A 27,588-nucleotide genomic window follows, 5' to 3' on the forward strand; every position below is an offset into this window, starting at 1 on the left:
CCCTTCCAAAAAACCCTCCCCAAACAGCACATGACGCAAAGAAAAAAAGAGGCGCAATGAGGTAGCTGTGTGAGTAAGATTAGCGACCCTAGTGGCCGACACAAACACCGGGCCCATCTAGGAGTGGCACTGCAGTGTCACGCAGGATGGCCCTTCCAAAAAACCCTCCCCAAACAGCACATGACGCAAAGAAAAAAAGAGGCGCAATGAGGTAGCTGACTGTGTGAGTAAGATTAGCGACCCTAGTGGCCGACACAAACACCGGGCCCATCTAGGAGTGGCACTGCAGTGTCACGCAGGATGGCCCTTCCAAAAAACCCTCCCCAAACAGCACATGACGCAAAGAAAAAAAGAGGCGCAATGAGGTAGCTGACTGTGTGAGTAAGATTAGCGACCCTAGTGGCCGACACAAACACCGGGCCCATCTAGGAGTGGCACTGCAGTGTCACGCAGGATGTCCCTTCCAAAAAACCCTCCCCAAACAGCACATGACGCAAAGAAAAAAAGAGGCGCAATGAGGTAGCTGTGTGAGTAAGATTAGCGACCCTAGTGGCCGACACAAACACCGGGCCCATCTAGGAGTGGCACTGCAGTGTCACGCAGGATGTCCCTTCCAAAAAACCCTCCCCAAACAGCACATGACGCAAAGAAAAAAAGAGGCGCAATGAGGTAGCTGACTGTGTGAGTAAGATTAGCGACCCTAGTGGCCGACACAAACACCGGGCCCATTTAGGAGTGGCACTGCAGTGTCACGCAGGATGTCCCTTCCAAAAAACCCTCCCCAATCAGCACATGATGCAAAGAAAAAGAAAAGAAAAAAGAGGTGCAAGATGGAATTATCCTTGGGCCCTCCCACCCACCCTTATGTTGTATAAACAAAACAGGACATGCACACTTTAACCAACCCATCATTTCAGTGACAGGGTCTGCCACACGACTGTGACTGATATGACGGGTTGGTTTGGACCCCCCCCAAAAAAGAAGCAATTAATCTCTCCTTGCACAAACTGGCTCTACAGAGGCAAGATGTCCACCTCATCTTCACCCTCCGATATATCACCGTGTACATCCCCCTCCTCACAGATTATCAATTCGTCCCCACTGGAATCCACCATCTCAGCTCCCTGTGTACTTTGTGGAGGCAATTGCTGCTGGTCAATGTCTCCGCGGAGGAATTGATTATAATTCATTTTAATGAACATCATCTTCTCCACATTTTCTGGATGTAACCTCGTACGCCGATTGCTGACAAGGTGAGCGGCGGCACTAAACACTCTTTCGGAGTACACACTTGTGGGAGGGCAACTTAGGTAGAATAAAGCCAGTTTGTGCAAGGGCCTCCAAATTGCCTCTTTTTCCTGCCAGTATAAGTACGGACTGTGTGACGTGCCTACTTGGATGCGGTCACTCATATAATCCTCCACCATTCTATCAATGTTGAGAGAATCATATGCAGTGACAGTAGACGACATGTCCGTAATCGTTGTCAGGTCCTTCAGTCCGGACCAGATGTCAGCATCAGCAGTCGCTCCAGACTGCCCTGCATCACCGCCAGCGGGTGGGCTCGGAATTCTGAGCCTTTTCCTCGCACCCCCAGTTGCGGGAGAATGTGAAGGAGGAGATGTTGACAGGTCGCGTTCCGCTTGACTTGACAATTTTGTCACCAGCAGGTCTTTCAACCCCAGCAGACCTGTGTCTGCCGGAAAGAGAGATCCAAGGTAGGCTTTAAATCTAGGATCGAGCACGGTGGCCAAAATGTAGTGCTCTGATTTCAACAGATTGACCACCCGTGAATCCTTGTTAAGCGAATTAAGGGCTGCATCCACAAGTCCCACATGCCTAGCGGAATCGCTCCCTTTTAGCTCCTTCTTCAATGCCTCCAGCTTCTTCTGCAAAAGCCTGATGAGGGGAATGACCTGACTCAGGCTGGCAGTGTCTGAACTGACTTCACGTGTGGCAAGTTCAAAGGGCATCAGAACCTTGCACAACGTTGAAATCATTCTCCACTGCACTTGAGACAGGTGCATTCCATCTCCTATATCGTGCTCAATTGTATAGGCTTGAATGGCCTTTTGCTGCTCCTCCAACCTCTGAAGCATATAGAGGGTTGAATTCCACCTCGTTACCACTTCTTGCTTCAGATGATGGCAGGGCAGGTTCAGTAGTTTTTGGTGGTGCTCCAGTCTTCTGTACGTGGTGCCTGTACGCCGAAAGTGTCCCGCAATTTTTCTGGCCACCGACAGCATCTCTTGCACGCCCCTGTCGTTTTTTAAAAAATTCTGCACCACCAAATTCAAGGTATGTGCAAAACATGGGACGTGCTGGAATTTGCCCATATTTAATGCACACACAATATTGCTGGCGTTGTCCGATGCCACAAATCCACAGGAGAGTCCAATTGGGGTAAGCCATTCCACGATGATCTTCCTCAGTTGCCGTAAGAGGTTTTCAGCTGTGTGCGTATTCTGGAAAGCGGTGATACAAAGCGTAGCCTGCCTAGGAAAGAGTTGGCGTTTGCGAGATGCTGCTACTGGTGCCGCCGCTGCTGTTCTTGCGGCGGGAGTCCATACATCTACCCAGTGGGCTGTCACAGTCATATAGTCCTGACCCTGCCCTGCTCCACTTGTCCACATGTCCGTGGTTAAGTGGACATTGGGTACAACTGCATTTTTTAGGAGACTGGTGAGTCTTTTTCTGACGTCCGTGTACATTCTCGGTATCGCCTGCCTAGAGAAGTGGAACCTAGATGGTATTTGGTAACGGGGGCACACTGCCTCAATAAATTGTCTAGTTCCCTGTGAACTAACGGCGGATACCGGACGCACGTCTAACACCAACATAGTTGTCAAGGACTCAGTTATCCGCTTTGCAGTAGGATGACTGCTGTGATATTTCATCTTCCTCGCAAAGGACTGTTGAACAGTCAATTGCTTACTGGAAGTAGTACAAGTGGGCTTACGACTTCCCCTCTGGGATGACCATCGACTCCCAGCGGCAACAACAGCAGCGCCAGCAGCAGTAGGCGTTACACGCAAGGATGCATCGGAGGAATCCCAGGCAGGAGAGGACTCGTCAGACTTGCCAGTGACATGGCCTGCAGGACTATTGGCATTCCTGGGGAAGGAGGAAATTGACACTGAGGGAGTTGGTGGGGTGGTTTGCGTGAGCTTGGTTACAAGAGGAAGGGATTTACTGGTCAGTGGACTGCTTCCGCTGTCACCCAAAGTTTTTGAACTTGTCACTGACTTATTATGAATGCGCTGCAGGTGACGTATAAGGGAGGATGTTCCGAGGTGGTTAACGTCCTTACCCCTACTTATTACAGCTTGACAAAGGGAACACACGGCTTGACACCTGTTGTCCGCATTTCTGGTGAAATACCTCCACACCGAAGAGCTGATTTTTTTGGTATTTTCACCTGGCATGTCAACGGCCATATTCCTCCCACGGACAACAGGTGTCTCCCCGGGTGCCTGACTTAAACAAACCACCTCACCATCAGAATCCTCCTGGTCAATTTCCTCCCCAGCGCCAGCAACACCCATATCCTCCTCATCCTGGTGTACTTCAACACTGACATCTTCAATCTGACTATCAGGAACTGGACTGCGGGCGCTCCTTCCAGCACTTGCAGGGGGCGTGCAAATGGTGGAAGGCGCATGCTCTTCACGTCCAGTGTTGGGAAGGTCAGGCATCGCAACCGACACAATTGGACTCTCCTTGTGGATTTGGGATTTCAAAGAACGCACAGTTCTTTGCGGTGCTTTTGCCAGCTTGAGTCTTTTCAGTTTTCTAGCGAGAGGCTGAGTGCTTCCATCCTCATGTGAAGCTGAACCACTAGCCATGAACATAGGCCAGGGCCTCAGCCGTTCCTTGCCACTCCGTGTGGTAAATGGCATATTGGCAAGTTTACGCTTCTCCTCCGACAATTTTATTTTAGGTTTTGGAGTCCTTTTTTTACTGATATTTGGTGTTTTGGTTTTGACATGCTCTGTACTATGCCATTGGGCATCGGCCTTGGCAGACGACGTTGCTGGCATTTCATCGTCTCGGCCATGACTAGTGGCAGCAGCTTCAGCACGAGGTGGAAGTGGATCTTGATCTTTCCCTAATTTTGGAACCTCAACATTTTTGTTCTCCATATTTTAATAGGCACAACTAAAAGGCACCTCAGGTAAACAATGCAGATGGATGGATTGGATACTAGTATACAATTATGGACGGGCTGCCGAGTGCCGACACAGAGGTAGCCACAGCCGTGAACTACCGCACTGTACTGTGTCTGCTGCTAATATATAGACTGGTTGATAAAGAGATAGTATACTCGTAACTAGTATGTATGTATAAAGAAAGAAAAAAAAACCACGGTTAGGTCACTGGTATATACAATTATGGACGGGCTGCCGAGTGCCGACACAGAGGTAGCCACAGCCGTGAACTACCGCACTGTACTGTGTCTGCTGCTAATATGTAGACTGGTTGATAAAGAGATAGTATACTCGTAACTAGTATGTATGTATAAAGAAAGAAAAAAAAACCACGGTTAGGTCACTGGTATATACAATTATGGACGGGCTGCCGAGTGCCGACACAGAGGTAGCCACAGCCGTGAACTACCGCACTGTACTGTGTCTGCTGCTAATATATAGACTGGTTGATAAAGAGATAGTATACTCGTAACTAGTATGTATGTATAAAGAAAGAAAAAAAAACCACGGTTAGGTCACTGGTATATACAATTATGGACGGGCTGCGGAGTGCCGACACAGAGGTAGCCACAGCCGTGAACTACCGCACTGTACTGTGTCTGCTGCTAATATATAGACTGGTTGATAAAGAGATAGTATACTCGTAACTAGTATGTATGTATAAAGAAAGAAAAAAAAACCACGGTTAGGTGGTATATACAATTATGGACGGGCTGCCGAGTGCCGACACAGAGGTAGCCACAGCCGTGAACTACCGCACTGTACTGTGTCTGCTGCTAATATATAGACTGGTTGATAAAGAGATAGTATACTCGTAACTAGTATGTATGTATAAAGAAAGAAAAAAAAACCACGGTTAGGTCACTGGTATATACAATTATGGACGGGCTGCCGAGTGCCGACACAGAGGTAGCCACAGCCGTGAACTACCGCACTGTACACTGGTTGATAAAGAGATAGTAGTATACTCGTAACAACTAGTATGACGACGGTATAAAGAATGAAAAAAAAACCACGGTTAGGTGGTATATAATACAATTATGGTTGGACGGACTGCCTGCCGAGTGCCGACACAGAGGTAGCCACAGCCGTGAACTACCGCACTGTACACTGGTTGATAAAGAGATAGTAGTATACTCGTAACAACTAGTATGACGACGGTATAAAGAATGAAAAAAAAACCACGGTTAGGTGGTATATAATACAATTATGGTTGGACGGACTGCCTGCCGAGTGCCGACACAGAGGTAGCCACAGCCGTGAACTACCGCACTGTACACTGGTTGATAAAGAGATAGTAGTATACTCGTAACAACTAGTATGACGACGGTATAAAGAACGAAAAAAAAACCACGGTTAGGTGGTATATATTATAATACAATTATGGATGGACGGACTGCCTGCCGAGTTCCGACACAGAGGTAGCCACAGCCGTGAACTACCGCACTGTACACTGGTTGATAAAGAGATAGTAGTATACTCGTAACAACTAGTATGACGACGGTATAAAGAACGAAAAAAAAACCACGGTTAGGTGGTATATATTATAATACAATTATGGATGGACGGACTGCCTGCCGAGTTCCGACACAGAGGTAGCCACAGCCGTGAACTACCGCACTGTACACTGGTTGATAAAGAGATAGTAGTATACTCGTAACAACTAGTATGACTATGACGACGGTATAAAGAAAGAAAAAAAAAACCACGGTTAGGTGGTATATAATACAATTATGGATGGACGGACTGCCTGCCGAGTGCCGACACAGAGGTAGCCACAGCCGTGAACTACCGCACTGTACTGTGTCTGCTGCTAATATAGACTGGTTGATAAAGAGATAGTATACAATACTACTAATATACTGGTGGTCAGGCACTGGTCACCACTAGTCACACTGGCAGTGGCACTCCTGCAGCAAAAGTGTGCACTGTTTAATTTTAATATAATATTATTTATCATGTACTCCTGGCTCCTGCTATAACAACCTGCAGTGCTCCCCAGTCTCCCCCACAATTATAAGCTTTATATACAATACATTGATGTGCAGCACACTGGGCTGAGCAGTGCACACAGACTGAGTCACTGTGTGACTGTGTATCGTTTTTTTCAGGCAGAGAACGGATATATTAAATAAAACAAACAACTGCACTGTCTCTGGTGGTCACTGGTCACTGTGGTCGTCAGTCACTAAACTCTGTCTGCACTCTGCACTCTCTTCTAATCTACAGTATCACAGCAATCTCTCTCTCTCTCTCTCTTCTAAATCTAATCTAAATGGAGAGGACGCCAGCCACGTCCTCTCCCTATCAATCTCAATGCACGTGTGAAAATGGCGGCGACGCGCGGCTCCTTATATAGAATCCGAGTCTCGCGATAGAATCCGAGCCTCGTGAGAATCCGACAGCGTCATGATGACGTTCGGGCGCGCTCGGGTTAACCGAGCAAGGCGGGAAGATCCGAGTCGCTCGGACCCGTGAAAAAAAAAGTGAAGTTCGTGCGGGTTCGGATTCAAAGAAACCGAACCCGCTCATCTCTAATATATATATATATATTTTTGTACTGTTCTGTGCACTCTACCTACTGTACCCCAGTATGCTCTGGACGCAAGTACACGTTTTCACTCCACTTAAACCCTGTGACTCCACACAGTGTGAGACTTTCCTATGACACAGTCCCTTATAACATCAGGGCCAAGTGTTACTTTGGCTGGTTTGGCACTCTTATTTTGTTTACTAACTTTACACTCTAAAGTGGCACTTCCTGTCCCAGTGCTTTAAATAGCTCACAGCTGAGGTAGAGCAGCAAGCAGCTTTCTCTAGTCTTCTGGCATTTGAGCTGTGAGTATGTTATCTCTGCTGAATACCCCGATTTAACTATGATTTCAATGCTGGTTAGTAAGTACCTTTTTGTGTTTTGTTTTAGCTACAGATTCTATGTTGACATCTAGCCGGCAGTTGCCGACTGAGCCTTAGCTGCGATATGTTGTTTTAAAAGTTACTTGGTATGATCCACACTGGGTGGTTTCTTTGCCCTTGAAAACTTTGTTCTAGCTGGGTGTTTGAATAGGCTTTGTGCCTTATTTTCATTACAGTGGTTGTCATTTTTTTTTTTAAAAAGGAGCAACTCTTGAATGCCACTGGGATTTAGCATTTGTGCTCAGGTAATTTCACCTGTTGGGATATATATATATATATATATATATATATATATATATATATATATTTTTTTTTTTTATTTTTTTATTTTTTTTATTTTTTTTTTTTCCCTGTGGTAGGATTTGAAGGTGGAGGTTTTCCCTGAATACTTGAGTATATTCATGTCAGCAGTATATCTACTTCTGCATTTTATTTTTTTGCACTGGTATACCTTTTGTGTCTGTTATAAGGGCCTGGGAGGCACTGGTGTTGACGGTGTTGGTGATCTGGTTTTTATGCTTAATACTGATTCTAATTTCCTATGTTTATTGTCTAGATGTTTTGAAGTGACTATCTTGATAAAGGTCCACCTATGGACCGAAACGTCGATGGTTAAACGGCATCATCTTCGAACCTGATTAAAATTGAGTTGATACAGCAAGTGATTTCTGAGACTGATTTCCGCGAGACTGCACCTTCCACCTCGGTGGTAGATGCGGTAGATAGATAGATAGATAGATAGATAGATAGATAGATAGATAGATAGATAGATAGATAGATAGATTAATTATATAATTTGGACATGTGGTTGGATCTAAAAAAATTGCCTAAAATTAGTGACACCTCTACTGTAACTTAATCTAATACGGTCACCTTCCATGGAATAATGGAGGATTATTTTCATGACACCGTACAAATAAGCATGTCACAGAGTCCCTTTGACTACTGGAAGGAAGAAAAGCCAATTTGATGGTCCTTGTACAAACTGGCTTTGCATTATTTAAGCTGCCCCACACCCCCTCCAGTGTGTAAAGAGTTTTCATCACAGCGGCGAACCTTATCAGCAATTAGCGTAGGTGGCTACTTCCTCAAAATGTGGAAAAGATGATGTTCATCGAAATGAATTACAAATTCCATGGGGAGGCCTTTGCTGGGAATTACAGTACAGTACTTCTGTAATGGTGGATTCTAGTGGGGATGAATTGATATTGTTTGAGGATGATGTACATACTGATAAGGATGGTAGTGATGATGGCATCTTGCCATTGCTGAGCTGTTTGCTTAGGTGCCCTAAGCCCATTGGTTGCTTATTTTATGAGGGCCAAAAAAAACAAGCACTTCAGTCACAAAAGTGGCCCTGAAGTTCTTGGTGTGTTAAACTGTACATGTCATTTTTAGTAGCCAACATAGTGCCCAAAGACTATTTCATCTTGCACCATTTTTAATTTCTGCCACCCACTGCTGTGTGGCAATGTTTTTAGATGTGCTATACATTTCTGTGAGTTTGGGACACTGCTTTGTCACTTAGTATCTAGTCAGCTCGCTGTGGACCTAAACCGGATGAAAACAATATTGTGAGCTGTGAGGTTGTTATTAACCTCAAGAACATTCATTTTCCAGTCATTTTTGACAATTAGCTATAGGAACAAAAAAAAGGCTCAAATTATGTAATGTTAGCTTATTTTGGTAATTTAAAAAAAAACAAAAAAAAAAAAAACAAAACCAGTCACAGCATTTAGGCAAAACTAAAACTGAGCAACAAATTAGAACTAAAACCAGCAAAAATGGTCCAGCACACATCTCTAGTTGACCCCTGTGTTTTTGGTTTTGGTTCTACTTTACCATTATGTTTTGTTTTTGGTTTTAGTTTTGGTAAAATCACCCTCAATCGTTTTGATTTGTGTTTAGTTTTTGGTTTGGTTAAAAATCGATAAAAAATCGATACTTATTGATAAAAATCAGTACACATTGGTAAAATCATGTAATTTTAGCAAACAACCTGAAATTCGGATTTGGGACTCTGCTCAGATCGGGACTCCTCTGGAGATCCGGATCGGGTTTTGGTTCAGTTCCAATCCACAAAATTTGGGTGGATTTGAATATCTGGAGAACCAAACCGCACATCTCTAGATACAGTACTATAGATGTACAGTAACATTTTCTAGGTCAGATGGGGTCTTATAAAAGTATACTTAGATTTCTTGGTGTGCCGAAGACTCGGTAACCGACCTGAACAATCTGACAGACACTGTCACATCCTACATCAGCTACTGTGAGGACATGTGTGTAACTACCAAGACTTACAACTTTTACAACAACAAGCCATGGTTCAACCCCCAGCTCAGGCAACTTCGTCAGGCCAAAGAGGAGGCCTATAGCAGCGGTGACAGAGCACTATACAACCGAACTAGGAACTCTCTGACTAAAGAAATCAGGCTAGCAAAAAAGCGGTTCTCTGACAAGCTGACAAACGATCTCTCCACCAATGACCCCGTATCTGTATGGAAAGGAATGCAATCCATAACCAACTACAAGAAAACATCAAAGTCCACCACCATGCACCAAGACCTAGTAGATGAGCTGAACCACTTTTATTGCAGGTTCACAAAAGAAGTCCCCTGCAACCCAAACAATCACCTCTATGGTGCCCCAAACACCGACGGCCAACTCCAGGCACTGAAAGTCCCCCAAGAAGAGGTGGAGGCACTGTTCAAAAGGGCCCAACCCAGGAAAGCTCTGTGTCCTGACGGAGTGTCACCAACTGCCCTGAGATCATGTGCGGGTCAGCTTGCCCCCATATTCACCAAGATCTTCAACAAATCGCTGGAGTTACAGAAAGTACCTTCCTGCCTCAAAAGGTCCACTATAGTCCCGGTCCCCAAGAAACCCTCTATCACTAACCTGAACGACTATAGGCCGATAGCACTGACATCTGTGGGCATGAAAACATTCAAGCATCTGGTTTTGAATCACCTGAAAACTGTGACTGGCCCCCAACTTGACCCCCTACAGTTCGCCTATCGATCAAATCGGTGTGTCGAGGATGCTGTCAACCTGGGCCTGCACTACATTCTACAGTACCTAGACATTCCCGGTACCTACGTGAGGGTCCTGTTTGTCGATTTCAGCTCGGCCTTCAATACAATTGTCCCCAGCATTTTCCACCCCAAATTACTTCGCCTAGGGGTCCCAGAAGCTACCTGTTCCTGGATAGTAGACTTCCTGACAGATAGGACACAGGTGGTGAAAGCAGGGGAATTCACCTCTCAAGCATGGTCCATTCGTACAGGGGCCCCTCAGTGCTGTGTACTCTCACACCTGCTCTTCTCCCTGTACACAAATGACTGCACCTCAGATGCGCAATCAGTAAAGATCATCAAATTTGCCGACGACACCACCATCATCGGCCTCATCAATGAGGGGGATGAATCGTCCTATAGACGGGAAGTAGACCGGTTGGCCCAGTGGTGCAGCCACAACAACCTTGAGCTCAACCCCCTCAAAACTGTTGAGATGATAGTGGAGTTCTGGAAGAGGTCAGCTAGTGCACCTCCGCTAACAATTGCTGACAGTGTGGTATCGCTAGTGGACTTCTTCAAGTTTCTAGGGACCACAATCTCCTGGGACCTTAAATGGGGGTCCAATGCTGACACGACTGTCGGGAAAACGCAGCAGATGTTGTTCTTCCTCAGGAAACTAAGGAAGTTCAACATCCCACAGAAGCTTCTGCTCCTCTTCTATTCCGCAATTGTGGAGTCGGTACTGTGCTCCTCGATACTGGTATGGTACGGCTCCGCCAACACAAGGGACAGATGCAGGGTCCAAAAGGTGGTCAGATCCACAGAGGAGATCATCGGGGCCGACCTTCCCTCAGTCCAGGACATGTACCGATCCAGAGCTAAAAAGCGGGCAACAAAGATAGTAAAGGACCAGCTACACCCCAGCCTCAGCATGTTTAACTTGCTTTCTTCAGGCAGTTTACAGGGCCGTCCCCGCTGGGTCCACCAGAAGCCTCAAAAATGTATTTCCCCAAGCGGTCCGCCTCCTGAACATTGACTGACTAGATGTACATGTAACTCACTTGTGTTCCTATGGTATATCTATCTGTATGACTTTACTTCCCCCCCCCCTTCCCACACACACAAACACACACACACACACACACACACACACACACACCTGCCTATCTGTTACCTACCTGGCCGTTGTATAGCAAACCGAAGACAAATTCCTAGTATATGCAAGGATATCTGGCCAATAAAGCTGATTCTGATTCTAATGATTCTGGTTTGTAAGGTTTCATATATGTATTTTTACATTTTTGTACTGTATATCATTAAATGAGTGTCCAACCTGTGTGCTCAATGGCTTGTTCAGACACATAGTGTATTTCATCACAGATGTTAACGTTTTAATATGGCAACTCCTAAGTTGCCTCTTCAGTTCCCCATCCACATCAAGGATGCAACACTTTGTAGAATCCAAAAATGTTCAATCAAAGCTCATTGGTTCTTCTTGTAATGTATGCCAGATACATAGTATTTCTCACTAACTACTGTTATTTGTTTCCATTCAAGGTGTCCATGTATTTGGACTTTGCTCTACAGCTCTAATTACTGATATTATCCAACTTTCCACTGGCTACCAGACCCCTTACTTCCTGACAGTCTGCAAACCCAACTACACAACTCTAAATGTATCCTGCAAAGAAAATCCATATGTGTTAGAAGACATTTGCTCTGGACAAGACCTTGCTGTCATTAACGCTGGCAGGTAACGTATAGAACTAGAAGCATTCATTTACATAGGCTTCACTTTTATTTTTACCTCCTTGCATGAAAAACCTGCATCAGTCATTTCACATATAAATACTGTAGTACCTAATGGGGCCAATGCAGAATTTGCTGCAATTATGCAGCAAGTTGCAGGGATAAATTGCTTTCATTTAAAATACCACAATTGCATGCCTATACTAAACTGCTACTACAGTATGACAGTTTTGTGTGCACCAATAGCATAGGCACCTGGTTTGGGACCCGGTCAGGATCCCGGCATACAGGATCCCGGCAGTCAAATCCCGTCACTGCTTGGAATGCTAAACATCGGCATCCTGATTAGGGTCATAAACCTGGAGACTGAATCCCAACCACCGGGATCCTGAACAAGCATCTGCTAGCCACTCTCACAGGTAAGCCGTGGCGGGGGGGGGGTTAGGTTAGCCACTCTCACAAGTAAGCTGTGGGGGGGAGTTAGGTTTAAGCTGCGGGAGGAGGGTTAGGGTTAAGCTGTGGTGGTGGGGGGGGTAGGTTTATGCGGCGGAGAGGGTGAGTTAGGGTTAAGCACCCCCGGGGAGGGATTAGGCTGCAGGGAGGAAGGTTTAGGTTGCGGGAAGGGGGTTAGGTTTAGGCATCGCCGCAGAGAGTTAGGGTTACGCTGCAGGGGGGGGGGGTAGGTTTAGGCTGTTGGAAGGGAGGGTTAGGGGGCCATTGGGGGAAGGTAAGTGTACTTACCTTCGTCTCTCGGGATTCTGAACATTAAACGAAGCGGTCTGTATTCTGACTGCTGGCATCCCGAACACCAGCATTTCAGTCCCAACCACTTGGTTCACACGAGGCATGCCGCACAAACATCCATGTTTTTTAATCATTTGCTTTGCTAGTTAAATACACATTTGCTATTACAGTAGGTAGTAATAGAACTTCAAAAACATCTGTAATTCAGCAGAAACATCTCTCCATCCCAAGTACATAGACAAAATTGCTAAAGCAAGCAGACCAATACATAATATACAGGGCCACAGAGACTTCTAGCGGGCTGGAGGGAACACAGCTACTCCCCCTTGCTATGTACATAACTATTTACGAGAGACATAATTATAGCATCACAGGGAGCATGTTTACACCTCCCAGGCACTCTCAGGTCTTTGCAGATGCCTAGGGCCAGGTAATCTGTAAATGTGCCCCCTTCATACCAGCAACAATGAAAGCACCTATCAGCATTATAACTGGATGAGCCCTGAACTGTTAGATTATCCTAATCTGTTTTTACTTTATGCTAGGTTATTTTTGGAAAAAGATCTGAGAAGGGAGTGCAAACAAGTATGTACGCCTAGGTCTCTGTGGGGTCTTAATCCAGCACTAATTAGCATTCATTCATTTGCATTAGTTCATTTGCACCTGTCCCTGAGCACCCATAAATAGTACAACTTTCTCAGACTTAAGGGGGGTATACACGGAGAGATCCGTGCTTAAAATCTAAGCAATCTTTAAGGGGGGTACTCACGGGAGAGATGTGTGCTGAACGATCTTAACACAGACCGCTCAGCACACATCTCTCCCCTGCTCAGCACAGCGTGATGTGCTGAGCGAGGGGGGAAACGGACGGGGGGCCGCTCACTTCACACAACGGTGAAGTGAGCAACCCACTAGATTGAGCCTGCATGGGCTCAATCTAGCTCCGGCGATAGCGATGTGTGGGGCCGCGCATCGCTATCGCTGGAGGGCATACACACGGCAGATCCATGCTTAAAATCTAGTCAGATCGCTTAGATTTTAAACACGGATCTCTCCGTGTGTACCCCCCTTTACATGCATGTAGGTCTCGGTCTGTGGGCGTTCTCAGTTCCTCGAACACATCCTTACTGTAGTCAACCTAGGCATGGACATCCTACCTCTCCATGTGGGTTTAAGTGGCGGAATCACACAAGCTTGCATACTGTCAGCACATACTGTATGCAGATGTTGGCTTTTCTAGTCAGGCGCAAAATTAATTTGTATTAGTTAAACTATGTAAATTTGAATATCATTCACTCTGCACCCACACCAATGTAACTCTTATTTATTCTCAAAGAAAAGGCATTCCTGTAATATTCATGCTCCATGTATGTTCAGTTTGAGAGATAATAGCAGCACTCAGTGTACTGTATATGGTGTATGTACTAAATATAATACAAAATTAATCAGTTTTTATTTATACTTAGGTAGAGTGACCATATTATCCTTTTACCTGGGACGCTCATGGATTACACAGGTTCTGTGGCTGATAAAAACCAGCTGAAATGTATGCTTGAAGTCAGCCAGTCACAGAACCTGTGTAATCCATGAGCGTCCCAGGTAAAAGGGATAATATGGTCACTTTAACCTTAGGAAACTTCCTACAGGAACTAATATTCACAAAGACAAATACAGTAAGGCTATAAAACAGAGGTCTTTTCCAGTAACACAAGTACAGTACTATACTGCCTTTTAAGAAAAAAGAGATTGTGTTATGTGTTTTGGAGCAAATTATATACTTTGGATTTTAGGAATATGTCCTTCATACTATATGTAATGTTTTATTTAGACCATTCGGTTGCTGAGTGTTACTGTACAGCTGCAGAGAACATTATGTTTTCAGACAGAAAGGTGTTCCCATTGTTTGTCTACTTTACTGTCTACTAGCACGTCTAATTCTATATAGAGTCATCTGGTTCTCTACAGTGAGCTTTGGCAGTGGAGTGATAATGGTTCTAAAGAGATAAAACCAAAATATGACTATATATATATATATATATATTTAATATAATACCTTTACAGATTGCATACCTCCCAACTGTCCCGATTTCAGCGGGACAGTCCCGCTAATTGGACACTGTCCCGCTGTCCCTCCCGCGGTTCGCAGTGTCCCACGGGCGAGGGGGCAGTTGGGAGAGGTAGTGATCACCGCTGCTCTGCTTTGTAAAGCAGCCGGTGATCACATTGAATAGATGCCGTGCGCATGTGCACGGCATCTATCAGCACAAGGAGGAGAGCCGGGGGCTCATGGAGCGCTGGACACCCCCCCCAAAACGACGAAAACGGGGGTCGCGGCAACAGACCATGCCCCCTTACCGAGGCCCCACCCCCTTTTCGGCCAAGGCCGCGTCTCCGGCGCGGCATGTCCCTCTTCCAAAGGGACAAAAGTTGGGAGGTATGAGATTGCACATCAGTGTACATCAGAGATCTTTAATCAGGCACATTTATCATTACTGCCTGAGTGAAGAATACTCTTAATGCAGGCACTATGGCCAATTTAGTTAAAAGTCAATTATCATATCACTATATCCCATTCTTCAGTGGCGTAACCAGAACTTTGTGGGCCCTATTAGCAACATATTGAAGGGGTCCCTGTCCTAATGATTCTTGAGAGACACCGCTCTGCAGCAATTTTATGTCCCATAATAGGGCCCTAGTTACTTTTCTGAACCATGGCAGTGCCCTAGTTAATATTATGACCCATAGTAGTTGCCTACTTTACAGATGTGACATCATATAAACTTGGAAACTATGATGCCCATAGGAATACATGCGTGGTGTACTAAGCCGCAACCTCCGCTTACTAATTGGCACCTACATCTCAGCGCGGCGCAAGTGCCTGTGCAGCCATGCTGCAGGATGAATGAGTGTGCCTACAGCTGTATTTTATGAACCATCATAGTTCCCAAGTTGACATGATGTAACATTGTAGGGCTGTCAGTACACATTATGCCACACAGTATACCCAATTCACATTATGACATACAGTGTAACAGTTCATATTATGCCACATTACAGTGCCGCCTTGTTCATACTGTGCCACACTAGAGTGCCCTCCATTTACATTTATGCCATGTTACAGTGCCCCTGGCCAAATTATGCCACACTATGGTGAGGCATAGCTGAGGTACAAATGACAAGTGTGAGGGAGAGGTGATGTGATTCACATCCCCACTGTCCTGCAAGCCCACCTTCCATTGCAAATGCCCCAATTTGCAGCATAGCATAGCAGGGTTGTGGCCTACACCCTTTCACCTCAGGCTGTTCTCAATACCTCATTTGCAATGCACAAAATCATACTTGCCTATTCTCCTGTAATGTCTAGGAGAATCCAGAATTCCAGAGAGCTCTCCCAGGGTGCTGGGCAAGCAGACAACCCTCCTACATCCTGTCCACTTTCTGCCTGGATTGCCATCAAAAATTGTGAGTCACGGTCAGTGGTGCTCCAGAGGTGGAGCTACAGCGCAATCCAAATTTCATATGGGGGAGCTACACCAACTGCCAGTGAGACAGTTTGGGATGACAGTTGGGGGCATTTGGTGTGGCTCCCCCATATGAAATTTGGACTGTGCTACTGTCACACCTCTGGAGCCGCCCCTGGTCATAGTTTAAATGAAAGACAGGTCTCCTTCCTCCTTACTTCCCATGCAAAAAAATCAGTGCGACTGCATGTAGCCAAATCAGTACGACTGCTTGTAGCCATCTTCGGAACAATTCTGCACCAAGAAATCAGCCCCTTGCTGGGTGTAAAATATCCATCTGAAATAGCTCTGTGACAGTAAGTTCTGACCAAATGGATCCAAGTGGCGATCAGGCTACAGGAGGAGATGTCACGCAAAACATGCTAGACCGTTTGGGAAGACAGGAGGTGGCTCAGCAACACCTCACGCAGTTTATCTGGAATATGTCAGCCCCCCTGGATCAAATACAGTCACTACGGATGCAACCAACTGCTAATCCGCCTCAACCAGCACCCTCTCCAGCACCAGTACATCTCCCAGCTCCAGTTCTGATCTCCCACCTTCAATTATCCCTTCCGAATCTCTTTGATGGAGATCCCAAACAATGCAGAGGTTTCATCAATCAGTGCGAGATCCGTTTCGAGCTACAAGCAGCTAACTTTCCGACTGCTCGCACTCGGGTGGCATATATCATCTCTCTGCTCTCTGGCCAAGCACTGGACTGGGCCTCACCACTCTGGGAGAGATCTGATCCCATCCTCTCCAATTACCCGGAATTAGTGTCCACGTTCAGAAGAATCTTTGATGAATATGGTAGTCCAGTTTCTGCTTACTCTGATATCCTCTGCCTACGGCAGGGTGCCAGACCAGTTAGTCAGTATGTTATCCAATTTCGCACCCTGGCGTCTGAATTAGATTGGAACAATGACGCTTTGGTAGCCGCCTTCATGAACGGGCTTTCTGACAAAATTAAGGATGATCTTGTGTCCCGAGATCCACCCACTATCTTGGATGAGCTAATTTCTTTATGCAACAAGATCGATCTCTGTCATAGAGAGCGCATGGCTGAATGAACTCGGAGTGATCGTCCCAGACCTTGTTTCATCTCTCAGAAAACCACTCCCTCATCTTCCGATGTTGAACCGATGCAACTCAATCGTGCTCGTCTCACTCCCGAAGAACGTGCCAGAAAACGCCAGAATAATTTATGCTTGTATTGTGGGTTTTCTGATCATTTATTAAAGAATTGTTCCATCCGTCCGGCAAACTCCTCCACCTAACTTGTACAGGAGAGGTCAAGTTAGGTGAATCATCCATATTATCCAGGAAATCTGAGTCGACTATTTCTGCCATCCTCGAACATCTAGAATTTTCTAAAGTTGTTTTTAGCACTTGTGGATTCTGGATCTGCCAAAAGTTTTATTACCTCTGAGTATGTTCTCCAACATATTATTCCTACAATTCCACTACAAAGAACTGTTACCTTAACGGCTGTTGACGGTAGCCAAATTCCACATGGTACCATCACTCATCGTACTGTACCACTTCTACTAAAAATTGGTGCGCTGCACTCAGAGTCAATTTCTTTCCTGGTAATCCCCAAAGCCTCTCATCCTCTAGTTCTTGGACTTCCATGGTTATAGGAACATCGACCTCAAATTGATTGGTCCACACTACAAATTACAGCCTGGAGTTCCTATTGTAGGAGGAATTGTCTCCAAATGGTGGTTCCTGTTCGAGCTTCCTCCGCTGTAGTCCTTCCCACTGAATATCAAGACTTTAGGGATGTATTTAGCAAACAGGGTGCAGATGCCTTACCACCACACAGAGAATGGGATTGTCCTATTGACCTCCTGCCGGGTAAGAGATTGCCCAGAGGTCGAACCTATCCCTTGTCACTTCCTGAGTCTTTGGCCATGTCTGAGTATATCGCAGAGAACCTGGCTAAGGGGTTCATCTGTCCCTCATATTCTCCAGCTGGAGCGGGATTCTTCTTATTTAAAAAGAAGACCCTGTATTGATTATAGAGCCCTAAATGACATTACCGTGAAAAACAGTTATCCACTTCCCCTAATCTCTGAGTTATTCGCCAGAGTCAAGGGTGCATCCATATTCACCAAACTCAATCTTAGGGGGATCTATAACCTCATCAGGATTCATGCTGGAGATGAGTGGAAGACCGCTTTCAACATGAGAGACGGACATTATGAATATCTGGTCATGCCATTCAGTCTCTGTAATGCCCCAGCGGTATTTCAAGGTTTTGTTAATGAAATTTTCCGAGATCTTCTGTATCAAAGTGTGGTGGTGTATTTGGATGGCATCCTGATATTCTCCACTGACTTAAGTACACACCGTTCCCAGGTGAAGGAGGTTCTCCATCGACTATGAGCTAACCATCTCTTCTGTAAACTGGAGAAATGCACATTCGAGGTTCCCAACATCACTTTTCTAGGTTACATTATCTCAGGTACCGAGATGCAGATGGATCCAGGGAAATTACAAGCCATCCATAATTGGGCTGTTCCAACTACCCTAAAGGCGATCCAACAATTCCTGGGGTTCGCTAATTATTATTGGAAATATACAGGGCTTTGCCACTATCGTGGCTCCTATCACCAACCTTACCCGGAAGGGAGCGAACCCAAATATTTGGTTGCCAGAGGTGGATAAAGCTTTCTCACTTCTAAAGAAGGCTTTTACTACTGCACCTGTCCTTTAACAACCGGATGTATCCCGACCCTTTATATTGGAAGTTGATGCATCCACCATTGGTGTTGGGGCGGTTCTTTCCTAGCACTTTGAGGATGAAAAAAGCCATCCCTGCGGGTTCTTTTCCCAGAAATTTCTCCCTGCTGAAAGAAATTATTTTATTGGTGACCAAGAAATCCTAGCCATCAAATTAGCCCTGGAAGAGTGGCGACATCTCCTTGAAGGCGCAGTATTTCTAGTCACCATCCTCACTGACCATAAGAAACTCCTTTACTTAAAGACTGCCCAATGGGCAATGTTCTTTTCGAGGTTCAATTTCAAGCTAAGCTTTCAACCTGGAACCCTCAACCAAAGGGCAGATGCCTTATCCAGTTCATGGAACCCCGAAAACTCCAGGTCCGAAGATCATTGCCATCCAATCCTGAATCCCACTTCCATTTCAGCCATCCAAATAACCACTGCCCCACCCACAGGAAAATCTTTTGTGGAACCTCATATTCGAAGATAAGTACTTCATTGGGCTCACACCTCCAAGTTCTCCGGCCGTATTGGAGTCCAAAGAACTTTTGAGTTCCTTAAACGCAATTACTGGTGGGCCTCTATGAAAAAGGATATTCGGACATTCAATGGACTTTGTAACAGATTTACCTGCCTCTAAGAATAACACCGTTATTTGGGTGGTCGTGGACCGTTTTTCAAAGATGGCTCACTTCGTCCCTCTGCCGGGACTTCCTTCTGCACCATGTTTGGCACAATTATTCATACAAGAGATTTTCAGACTCCATGGGCTGCCTGAGGAGATTATGTCTGACAGAGGAGTCCAATTTGTAGCGAGATTCTGGAGGTCACTCTGTTCAGCTCTGGGGATCAGGCTAAACTTTTCCTCCGCTTATCATCCTCAGTCAAATGGTCAAACTGAGAGGGTCAATCAAGATCTGGAATTTTGTCTCCGTTGTTAGATTTCTTCTGCTCAAGATGACTTGTGCAAAGTTTTGCCTTGGGCTGAATTCGCCCACAACTATCATTTCCATTCCTCAACTCAAACCATTGCATTTCAAGTTAACTATGGACTTCATCAGAGAGATCACGAATTACAGACCCTTCCTAATCCCGGCGTTCCAGTGGTTGATCTCTCTTTACAATGCATCTCCAAGATTTGGAAGGCGGTTCGGACAGCCATCCTAAAAACTTCTTCTAGATATAAATTCCATGCCGATCACAAACGATGAACCATTCCCAAGCTTTCCCCGGAGACATGGTTTGGTTATCTACCCGTAATCTCATGCTGAAGGTTTCTTTGAGGAAGTTTGCACCTCGCTACATTGGACCTTTTCCCATGGAACAAATCATCAACCCTGTGGCCTATAAATTGAAGCTACCGTCTTCTCTACGAATATCAAACTCCTTCCACATCTCCCTCTTAAAGCCATTAATCCTGAATCGTTTCCAAGCCTCCTTACCCAGACCACCCAAAGTTCAGTCTCAGCATGGAGATGAGTTTGAGGTAAACAAGATTCTGGACTCTCGCTGCCGGTACAGTCAACTCCAGTGTCTTCTGGATTGGAAAGGATATGGTCCAGAAGAAAGGACTTAGGTTAGTTCCAGAGATGTACATGCTCCTCGTCTGATCCAATCCTTCCATCGTAAATATCCTGAGAAGATTTATGGGTGTCCAGTGCCCACCTGTAAGAGTCAGGGTTTCCAGCCTCGACTTAAACCCCGTACCCCGTCCTTTATCTTTCCGCCTGCTTCGCTGTTTCAGCCACTACTTGCGGCTTTCCAGAAGTCATAAGACGTCATATTCCGCAGCACCTCCTGCATCCGTGAGTCGCCGGCTGAGGACAATCCTCTGTGTCTGGAATAGCCGCAGCCTTCAGATGGGAACCTCTTGCAGTTACAGACACCATCTTCTTCCTGCTTCTTCTTTGCTGATTCTGGACACTTCCTCTCCAGCAGTGATCACCGGACTCCAGCTGCCAATCACTGACCTCCTCAGGGTATAACACCGACAGGACTTTGTTGATCAAATTGCCAGAACTTTGAGTCATTCCTCTGGACTAGTACTCTTAGTGCATATGCTCCTGCCTGCTCCTGGTTCTCCAGCTCAGTGCATTACACCGATTACACAGGGTTCTGCTGCTCCAGGTTCAGCCCGGATTATTACTCCGGTTCCATCCGGTTCTGTGCCTGCTTGTTCCAGCCCGGATCATCCTGACGGTTCCAGACCGTTTCCCATCTGGATACAGCCCGGTCGTCATCCAGTTCCAGTCCGGTCACCTGTTGGTTCCAGTCCGGTCACCTGATGGTCCCAGTCCAGTCACCTGATGGTTCCAGTCTGGACACTTGCCGGTTCCAATCCAGTCCCCATCCGGCTCCAGTCCGGTCACCTATCAGTTCCAGTCCGTTCCTCTCATCTCAGCATTACTCCTATGAGGAGAAACTACCTGTGACCTCCCTGTTTCCTCCCAACCAACATCAAACCTACACCAGTTCCTGAAGCCTCATTGGATACAGAATCAAGTTCAGCTAGGTCTGTAACACCTCTCTATAAGGATTTATTTAAGACATAAAGCATACTTCCCATCCAGATATGGGCGGAACAGTATCCCTGTTGAATTAATTTCAGAATGTGGCTGCTTATCATGATAATTACACTTACACATTCATACACTTCAGAAACATAAGTCCAGAGATGGGATAGATCTCCCCAAACCTATCTTTCATAAATCCAGGGAAGCCACTGAAGCACTATTGTACAAGTGGGATCACCAACATTTCAAAGATGGTAGACCCAGGGTAGTTTCTACTGTACAAGTGGGCGAGCTGTGTAATTGCATGGGGTGCCCATGACCCCCTGCTGGCTGCTGCCTGTGACACACAGTCACTGTATGACTGCCGCTGCACCCACATCTCCCCACCACTACCATCACTGCCCAGTACTCCACTTGCTGTGCTGAATTACTAGGGATGATGTGGCTGCGTAGTCACCACATCACTTTATGGAGACTGTGCTGTTATTAAAGCCATCCAGGATGCCTCGGAGGAGTGAAGCACTTAATGTTATAAAGGGCATTATTAAGGTGTGTGTGGCATACTATGTAAGGGGCATTACGGTATGTGGCATAATGTGTATGTGGCATTACAGTGTGTAGTGTATTGTGTAATGTATATTACAATGTGATGTATAATATCTAAGAGGCATTATAATGTGGTGCATAATGTGTAAGTTGCATTACTGTAAGGAGGATAATGATAAATAATTTAAGGAGTATGACTCAGGAATAATTTTTTATCCTGCGGTGTCTCGGGATACAGGATGCAAACCTGGGGTGTAAGGTAGTCATTTCCTGCGATGCTATACCCCTTGCAGTGAGACCACGCCCCCTTTTTCTGTGCGTGCAAATTTGGAGCGCACATGTATTTCTCAGTATGCTACATGTTTTAAATATTCGGGGGAGGGGGGTGGCACATTTTTACTGGTCGCACTGGGAGCCATATTGTCAAGAAACGTCCCTGGTAGACCTCTCTTTCAAATGATGTGGCCCCTTTACATATATTGTTTGGTGATCCTTGGGAAAACCAGACTAAAGGGGAGATGTGCTAAGCAGTGAAAAGAGTGAAGTGAGCAAGTGGAGAAGTTGCCCATGGCAACCAATCATCTGCTCTGCATAATTTTTTAATTTGCAAATTATCAATGTTACTTCAAAGCTGATTGGTTACAACTTCTCCACTGGCTCAGTTCTCCACTCTTTTCACTGATTAGTACATCTCCCCCAATATCATCATGTGCTACGGAAAAAAAATGAAAAGTGATATTTTCCATTTATTTCCCCAGACTGGCCAGAAAAAAGTGGAGCACCCTTGTATGAAAGATTGTAGTTCTCTCTTTCAGACAATGTGTTCCCTTAGTAGCTATTGTCTGGTGATTATACCGTAGTTTCGTTGATGACTTGTCCACCATGTTTGTGTATACATTTGTATCATAAATGACATTAACACAAATACTAACTTTGTTGTACCTACTGTAATACATACATTTAGTAAACATATATATATAATCTATAAGCAGCCTCTCTGCTCATAATAATGCCTTTCTATAACTAAACAATTGTTAAGCAGTGACTATCTGACACACTTTATAGAAAAAAAACATGCAGAAAAAGGGTCCTTTAAGGTTGAGCCATTGTAGTTTGAAAATGTAAGTCTGTAACAAAATTCGAATAGGAAAGTAAACTAATTAAGGCTTTCTTCTTGAGGAGTAATTGGTTATGTCTCTAAAGGAACTTTTATAAATACATTATAATTTTGCTTGTCTTTTCTTGGCAGAAAATCATTCCCTTCTCAACATGCCACCCTGGCAGCATTCGCAGCTGTTTACATTTCTGTAAGTAGACGAACTTCATTTAAATTCAAATACACAATTTTTACAGCAGTAGATTAAAGTGATATTACCTTCTGTATTATAATTTACAAAGTTACGTTTTACATAGCAAATCTGTTACTTACGGCTGAATGTCATATTCTGCAGCTGTAAATGGCTGCGTCCCTTCCAGAAAAAAAGAATGGCAAATACTGTGTGTACCATCAGGAAGGGGCACCATGCACTGCAAAGGGGGACAATACCTCCCCTCATCAACTGGCCTGGGCTCCTCCCACACCCCTCAAATAGACTAGGGCCCAGGTAATTAATACCCCCTCCTCCCCACACCCTTGGCATCCCTGATTACAAGTGTGTGAATGCCTAATGTACATGAAAACATTGCTGTACATAATTTTATTTGAATGCAAGTTTTAAAGTCCAAATTAAGCAGTGGGAGCTGAAACATGAATCTATCAATATTATAACTGTAGGATCACACATGTACTGTAGTTCAATGTTTCTTATACTCATCTGTGATGTTGTCAGGTGAGGGGTCTTTGGTGCCTTGAAAACTTGATGTCATTTCTTGCAACATTAAATTATTATTATTATTATTATTATTATTATTATTATTTATTTATTTTTTTGCAAGTAAATTTTCAACTACACTCCTTGCTTCTTTTTTGCCAATAATGCATCTTAGTCACAACGCAATGCAACTAAGATACACGAGAAGACTGTGCTGACTAACTTGATATATGACACTTGTATACTGTGTGCAACTGAGTCTCTGAATCTGCATATAAAGTGCTACAATGTACAGTAGCAGCCACAGCTCTTTTCTAATTGTATGGTTGTGAACCATATACAGACTCAGTCAAGCACAGGTAAACAAGTGTCATATATCAAACTAATCATCACAGTCTCCTCGTGCTGACCTGGTTGCTCAATCATGCCAGACATCTTGCGCTGCATGGTTTATTGAGGCTAGATATATGAATACACATCTGTACATGGTATGAGGAATCCTGAATATCACGTCCATATGTGCTTGTTAAATCTAAACTCTTGGGAGGCTTTACACTACTTTCTGGAACATGGCTGTGCACCAATTGAGTTAATAGAGCAGTACTGAGGTTAGCCTCTGATGTTTGAAAAACTCGCAAACCGTAATGCTCTCACTTTGTGTATGGGCTCATGCCGAAATAAAAAAAAAAGGGCTTTGCTACACTGTAGCAACCACAAAGCTCTTTGGAATGTTATTATCTGTCATAGCATTAATGTCTGTATTCACAGAATTCTAGGGGCCTAAGAACAAACAAATATTATATGCCACAATCTTGTGCATTGTGTGGGCCTGATCTGTGAATTTGAGTACTCTCTTGCTTCAATTCTGGGCTGTTGTTTCTCACCTGTATGTTTCCATTCCACACAACTGACTGTGGCTGCTCTAGCTGGGCATGAAGTTAATAGCCTGACTTGTTGGAAAGTTGGCATGCTGAGACAGTGCCACATTGACAGTCACTGAGCTCTTTAGTAGGGCCCATTCTACTGCTAATGTTTGACTGTACATTGTATGGCTCTATGATTGATTGTATGCACCTGTTAGCAAAGGTTATGGCTAAAATGACCAAACACTATAAGTAGAAGCAATTTCCACATACTTTTGGCCATGCAGTGTACCAATCCCATAATTCACTGCCAGCAGAATTCAGGATGAGAAGTTTGGTAGGCAATACATGTTGGCATCTCCAAGAAATGCTTGACCATGCATCAAACCAGCTGCATTGACAATCTTACACCAAGCAACATTTATTTTCAAACCTCCTTTGGCTATTATGCTTATGGAAGCATTGGCAGGGCCACCTTAACGTATAGGCACACTGGGCAGATGCCCAGGGCTCCATGATTCGATGGGCTTTTCACCAGGGACAGCTGGGCCAGAGGGCATCTGCCTCCCAGACCGAAGCCTCCGGAGATTCTTGGCAGGCAGGTAGACAATGTTACAGTACCTTGCCACCGTGATTGTGAATTACACCCAATCCTGTCCAGGCTGCAGCAAGACAACAAGTGGCTACCAGCTTGCTGATTGGTGGATGGCTGGAGCAATCCACCAATCAGAGTGCTGACAGCCATTCACTGTATGGAAGCATGTGGCGAGACAGTGCGGGGCCACAGGAGTGGTAAGTTATGATTTTTTTTCCCTATGAATGGGTGAGTAGCGGCCAAAGTGTATTGCTTTGCCTAGGGCCTTCAATGCCTTCAATGCTGTTAAGATATCCATGAACATTGGTTATAAAGACAGACAATAGTGATTGTCTCTGAAGGCATAGGAGAAACAAACGTGAATCCCACTCAGCGAGTTTTGGGTGGGATTTTTCTTCAAGTGTAATGACAATTATTAGTAGAGGTAAATGCATCACTGATAGTGCTTGGTGGCTGGGAGTGACATGCTCACTCTAGCAACTGTAGTGTATACGTACATGTATTAAGTCCATATCATACACAGAGTACAGTACATGTCAGCATGTTGTGAATGTTGAACAGATACCTCAAGTCAATCTTTGCAGATTGTGGAAAAGACTTTATTTTGCATATGAAATATGTTCACTTTAGAAGCAATGCAACATCAGACATTGATTGACATGATGACAAGCTTTTAACTGTGCTGGAAATACTTTGCTTTCCCTCTTACAGATAGAACAGCTCACACAGGAGAGGCATACAGCCAAACCTGCTAACTATCAATTAATTCTTCAGATAAAGCAGCTATTCATATTCTACCCACTCCCACACATTAACCCTGTGCATGTCAAAGAGGAAACTTTCTCTTTTATAGCTTTACACAAAGGCATAGCTACCATAGGTACAGGGAGTGAAGCTGCTATAGGGCATACTTACCCTCTCCATGAGGGAGAAAATGCTCTGTTCCTGGACTTTCCTGGTAATGTATGATTGCTATCACCTATGGTGAGCTAGTTAATTGATAAGAAAGGTGTTTTCAAACAAAAAAATACTCACCTGCCGGCTTCTGCTTCCCGACTGCTGTTGGCCGCGTCTCCGCCGTCCGTGCGTGTGACGCATGACATCACACGCAAGTCACGGACCGGAGGGAAGGAGGGACGGGAGGGGAGAGGAGGGATGGGAGGGAAGGTGAGGGGAGGGGAGGAAGGGATTTGAAGCAGCTCGGGCCTTCAGCTGTCAGTAACTGTGACAGGGAAGGTGGGCCCCTCTCAGCTCTGGGCCCCATAGCAGCTTCACTCCCTGCACCTATGGTAGCTACGTCCTTGCTTATAATATAACACATGTAACTGTGACAGGGTAGGTGGGCCCCTCTCAGCTCTGGGCCCCATAGCATACTTGCCTACCTGACCCTCTCCATGAGGGAGAAAATGCTCTGTTCCTTGACTTTCCTGGTAATGTATGATTGCCATCACCTGTGGTGAGCTAGTTAATTGATAAGAAAGGTGTTTCACCACAGGTGATGGCAATCATACATTACCAGGAAAGTCCAGGAACAGAGCATTTTCTCCCTCATGGAGAGTGTCAGGTAGGCAAGTATGTGGTAAGCTTATGTTTAAGCAATAACTACAGATGTGTCTTTTCTCATGTCTCCCAAGATGACCCTTCCAGGAAGGAAAAAATGCTATGTTTTTGGGCTTCCCACTTAATCTTGTCATCACCCGTGGTGAAACACCTTTCTTATCCATGAACTAGTTCAACGTAGGTGACGGCAATCATACATTAAGAGGCAAATCTAGGAACAAAGAATTGTGTCCCTGCTGGAAAGGGTCATGTTGGGAGGTATGCTTTCTTATGGTTGCTTCAGTCACAACCAAATAGCAGCTCTCACGCACCTGGTCTTTTTGCTTACTCATGGTGCTCCCCCTCCTCCCTGTCATTAAGACTCCGCTCGGGGCGGTGGAGTTTCGCATAATGACGCGTTTGCATTGTGACGTCACAACGCAAAGCATCATTCCGTGAAACTCCACCGCCGAATGGAGTCCTAATGACGGGAAGGAGGGGGAGCACCAGGAACAGGGCCAGCCCACACCATACGCCAACTACGAGGCTAGCCACTGTAATTCCCCCCCAGTCTCCTCCCCCTGACTACACATAGAATGGGAATGGTGTCATATTGGCTCCGTCCAAATGACATATAGCCGTGAGCCAGCAGCCAGTGATATTCTCCTATAGAATCTGACCTCAGGGCAGGCTCCAGGTGTGAGTGACAGTGTAAGTGTGTGTTTGTGTGTATACTGTTTCTGCTATAATGTTTCTGCTAAAATGGGGATTCTTGCCTGCAGTAATGTGTAAAATGGGTACACTTGCCTGTCGTAATGTGTAAAATGGGGACTCTTGCCTGCTGTAATGTGTAA

The 27,588-nt window shown here is 45.1% G+C and overlaps 1 protein-coding gene across 1 annotated transcript in view; it reads left to right on the forward strand.

Moving 5' to 3' along the window:
- PLPPR4 (phospholipid phosphatase related 4) overlaps positions 1-27,588 on the forward strand; it is a 194,077-nt gene that overhangs the window by 142,676 nt on the left and 23,813 nt on the right. Inside the window, exons 4-5 of the mRNA XM_063939851.1 lie at positions 11,702-11,897; positions 23,176-23,233. Of these exons, the coding sequence (XP_063795921.1) occupies positions 11,702-11,897; positions 23,176-23,233 (254 nt within the window). The remainder of the gene's footprint in view (positions 1-11,701; positions 11,898-23,175; positions 23,234-27,588) is intronic.

The sequence above is a fragment of the Pseudophryne corroboree genome, chromosome 9 (genome assembly GCF_028390025.1).
Source record: "Pseudophryne corroboree isolate aPseCor3 chromosome 9, aPseCor3.hap2, whole genome shotgun sequence".
Taxonomy (NCBI): domain Eukaryota; kingdom Metazoa; phylum Chordata; class Amphibia; order Anura; family Myobatrachidae; genus Pseudophryne; species Pseudophryne corroboree.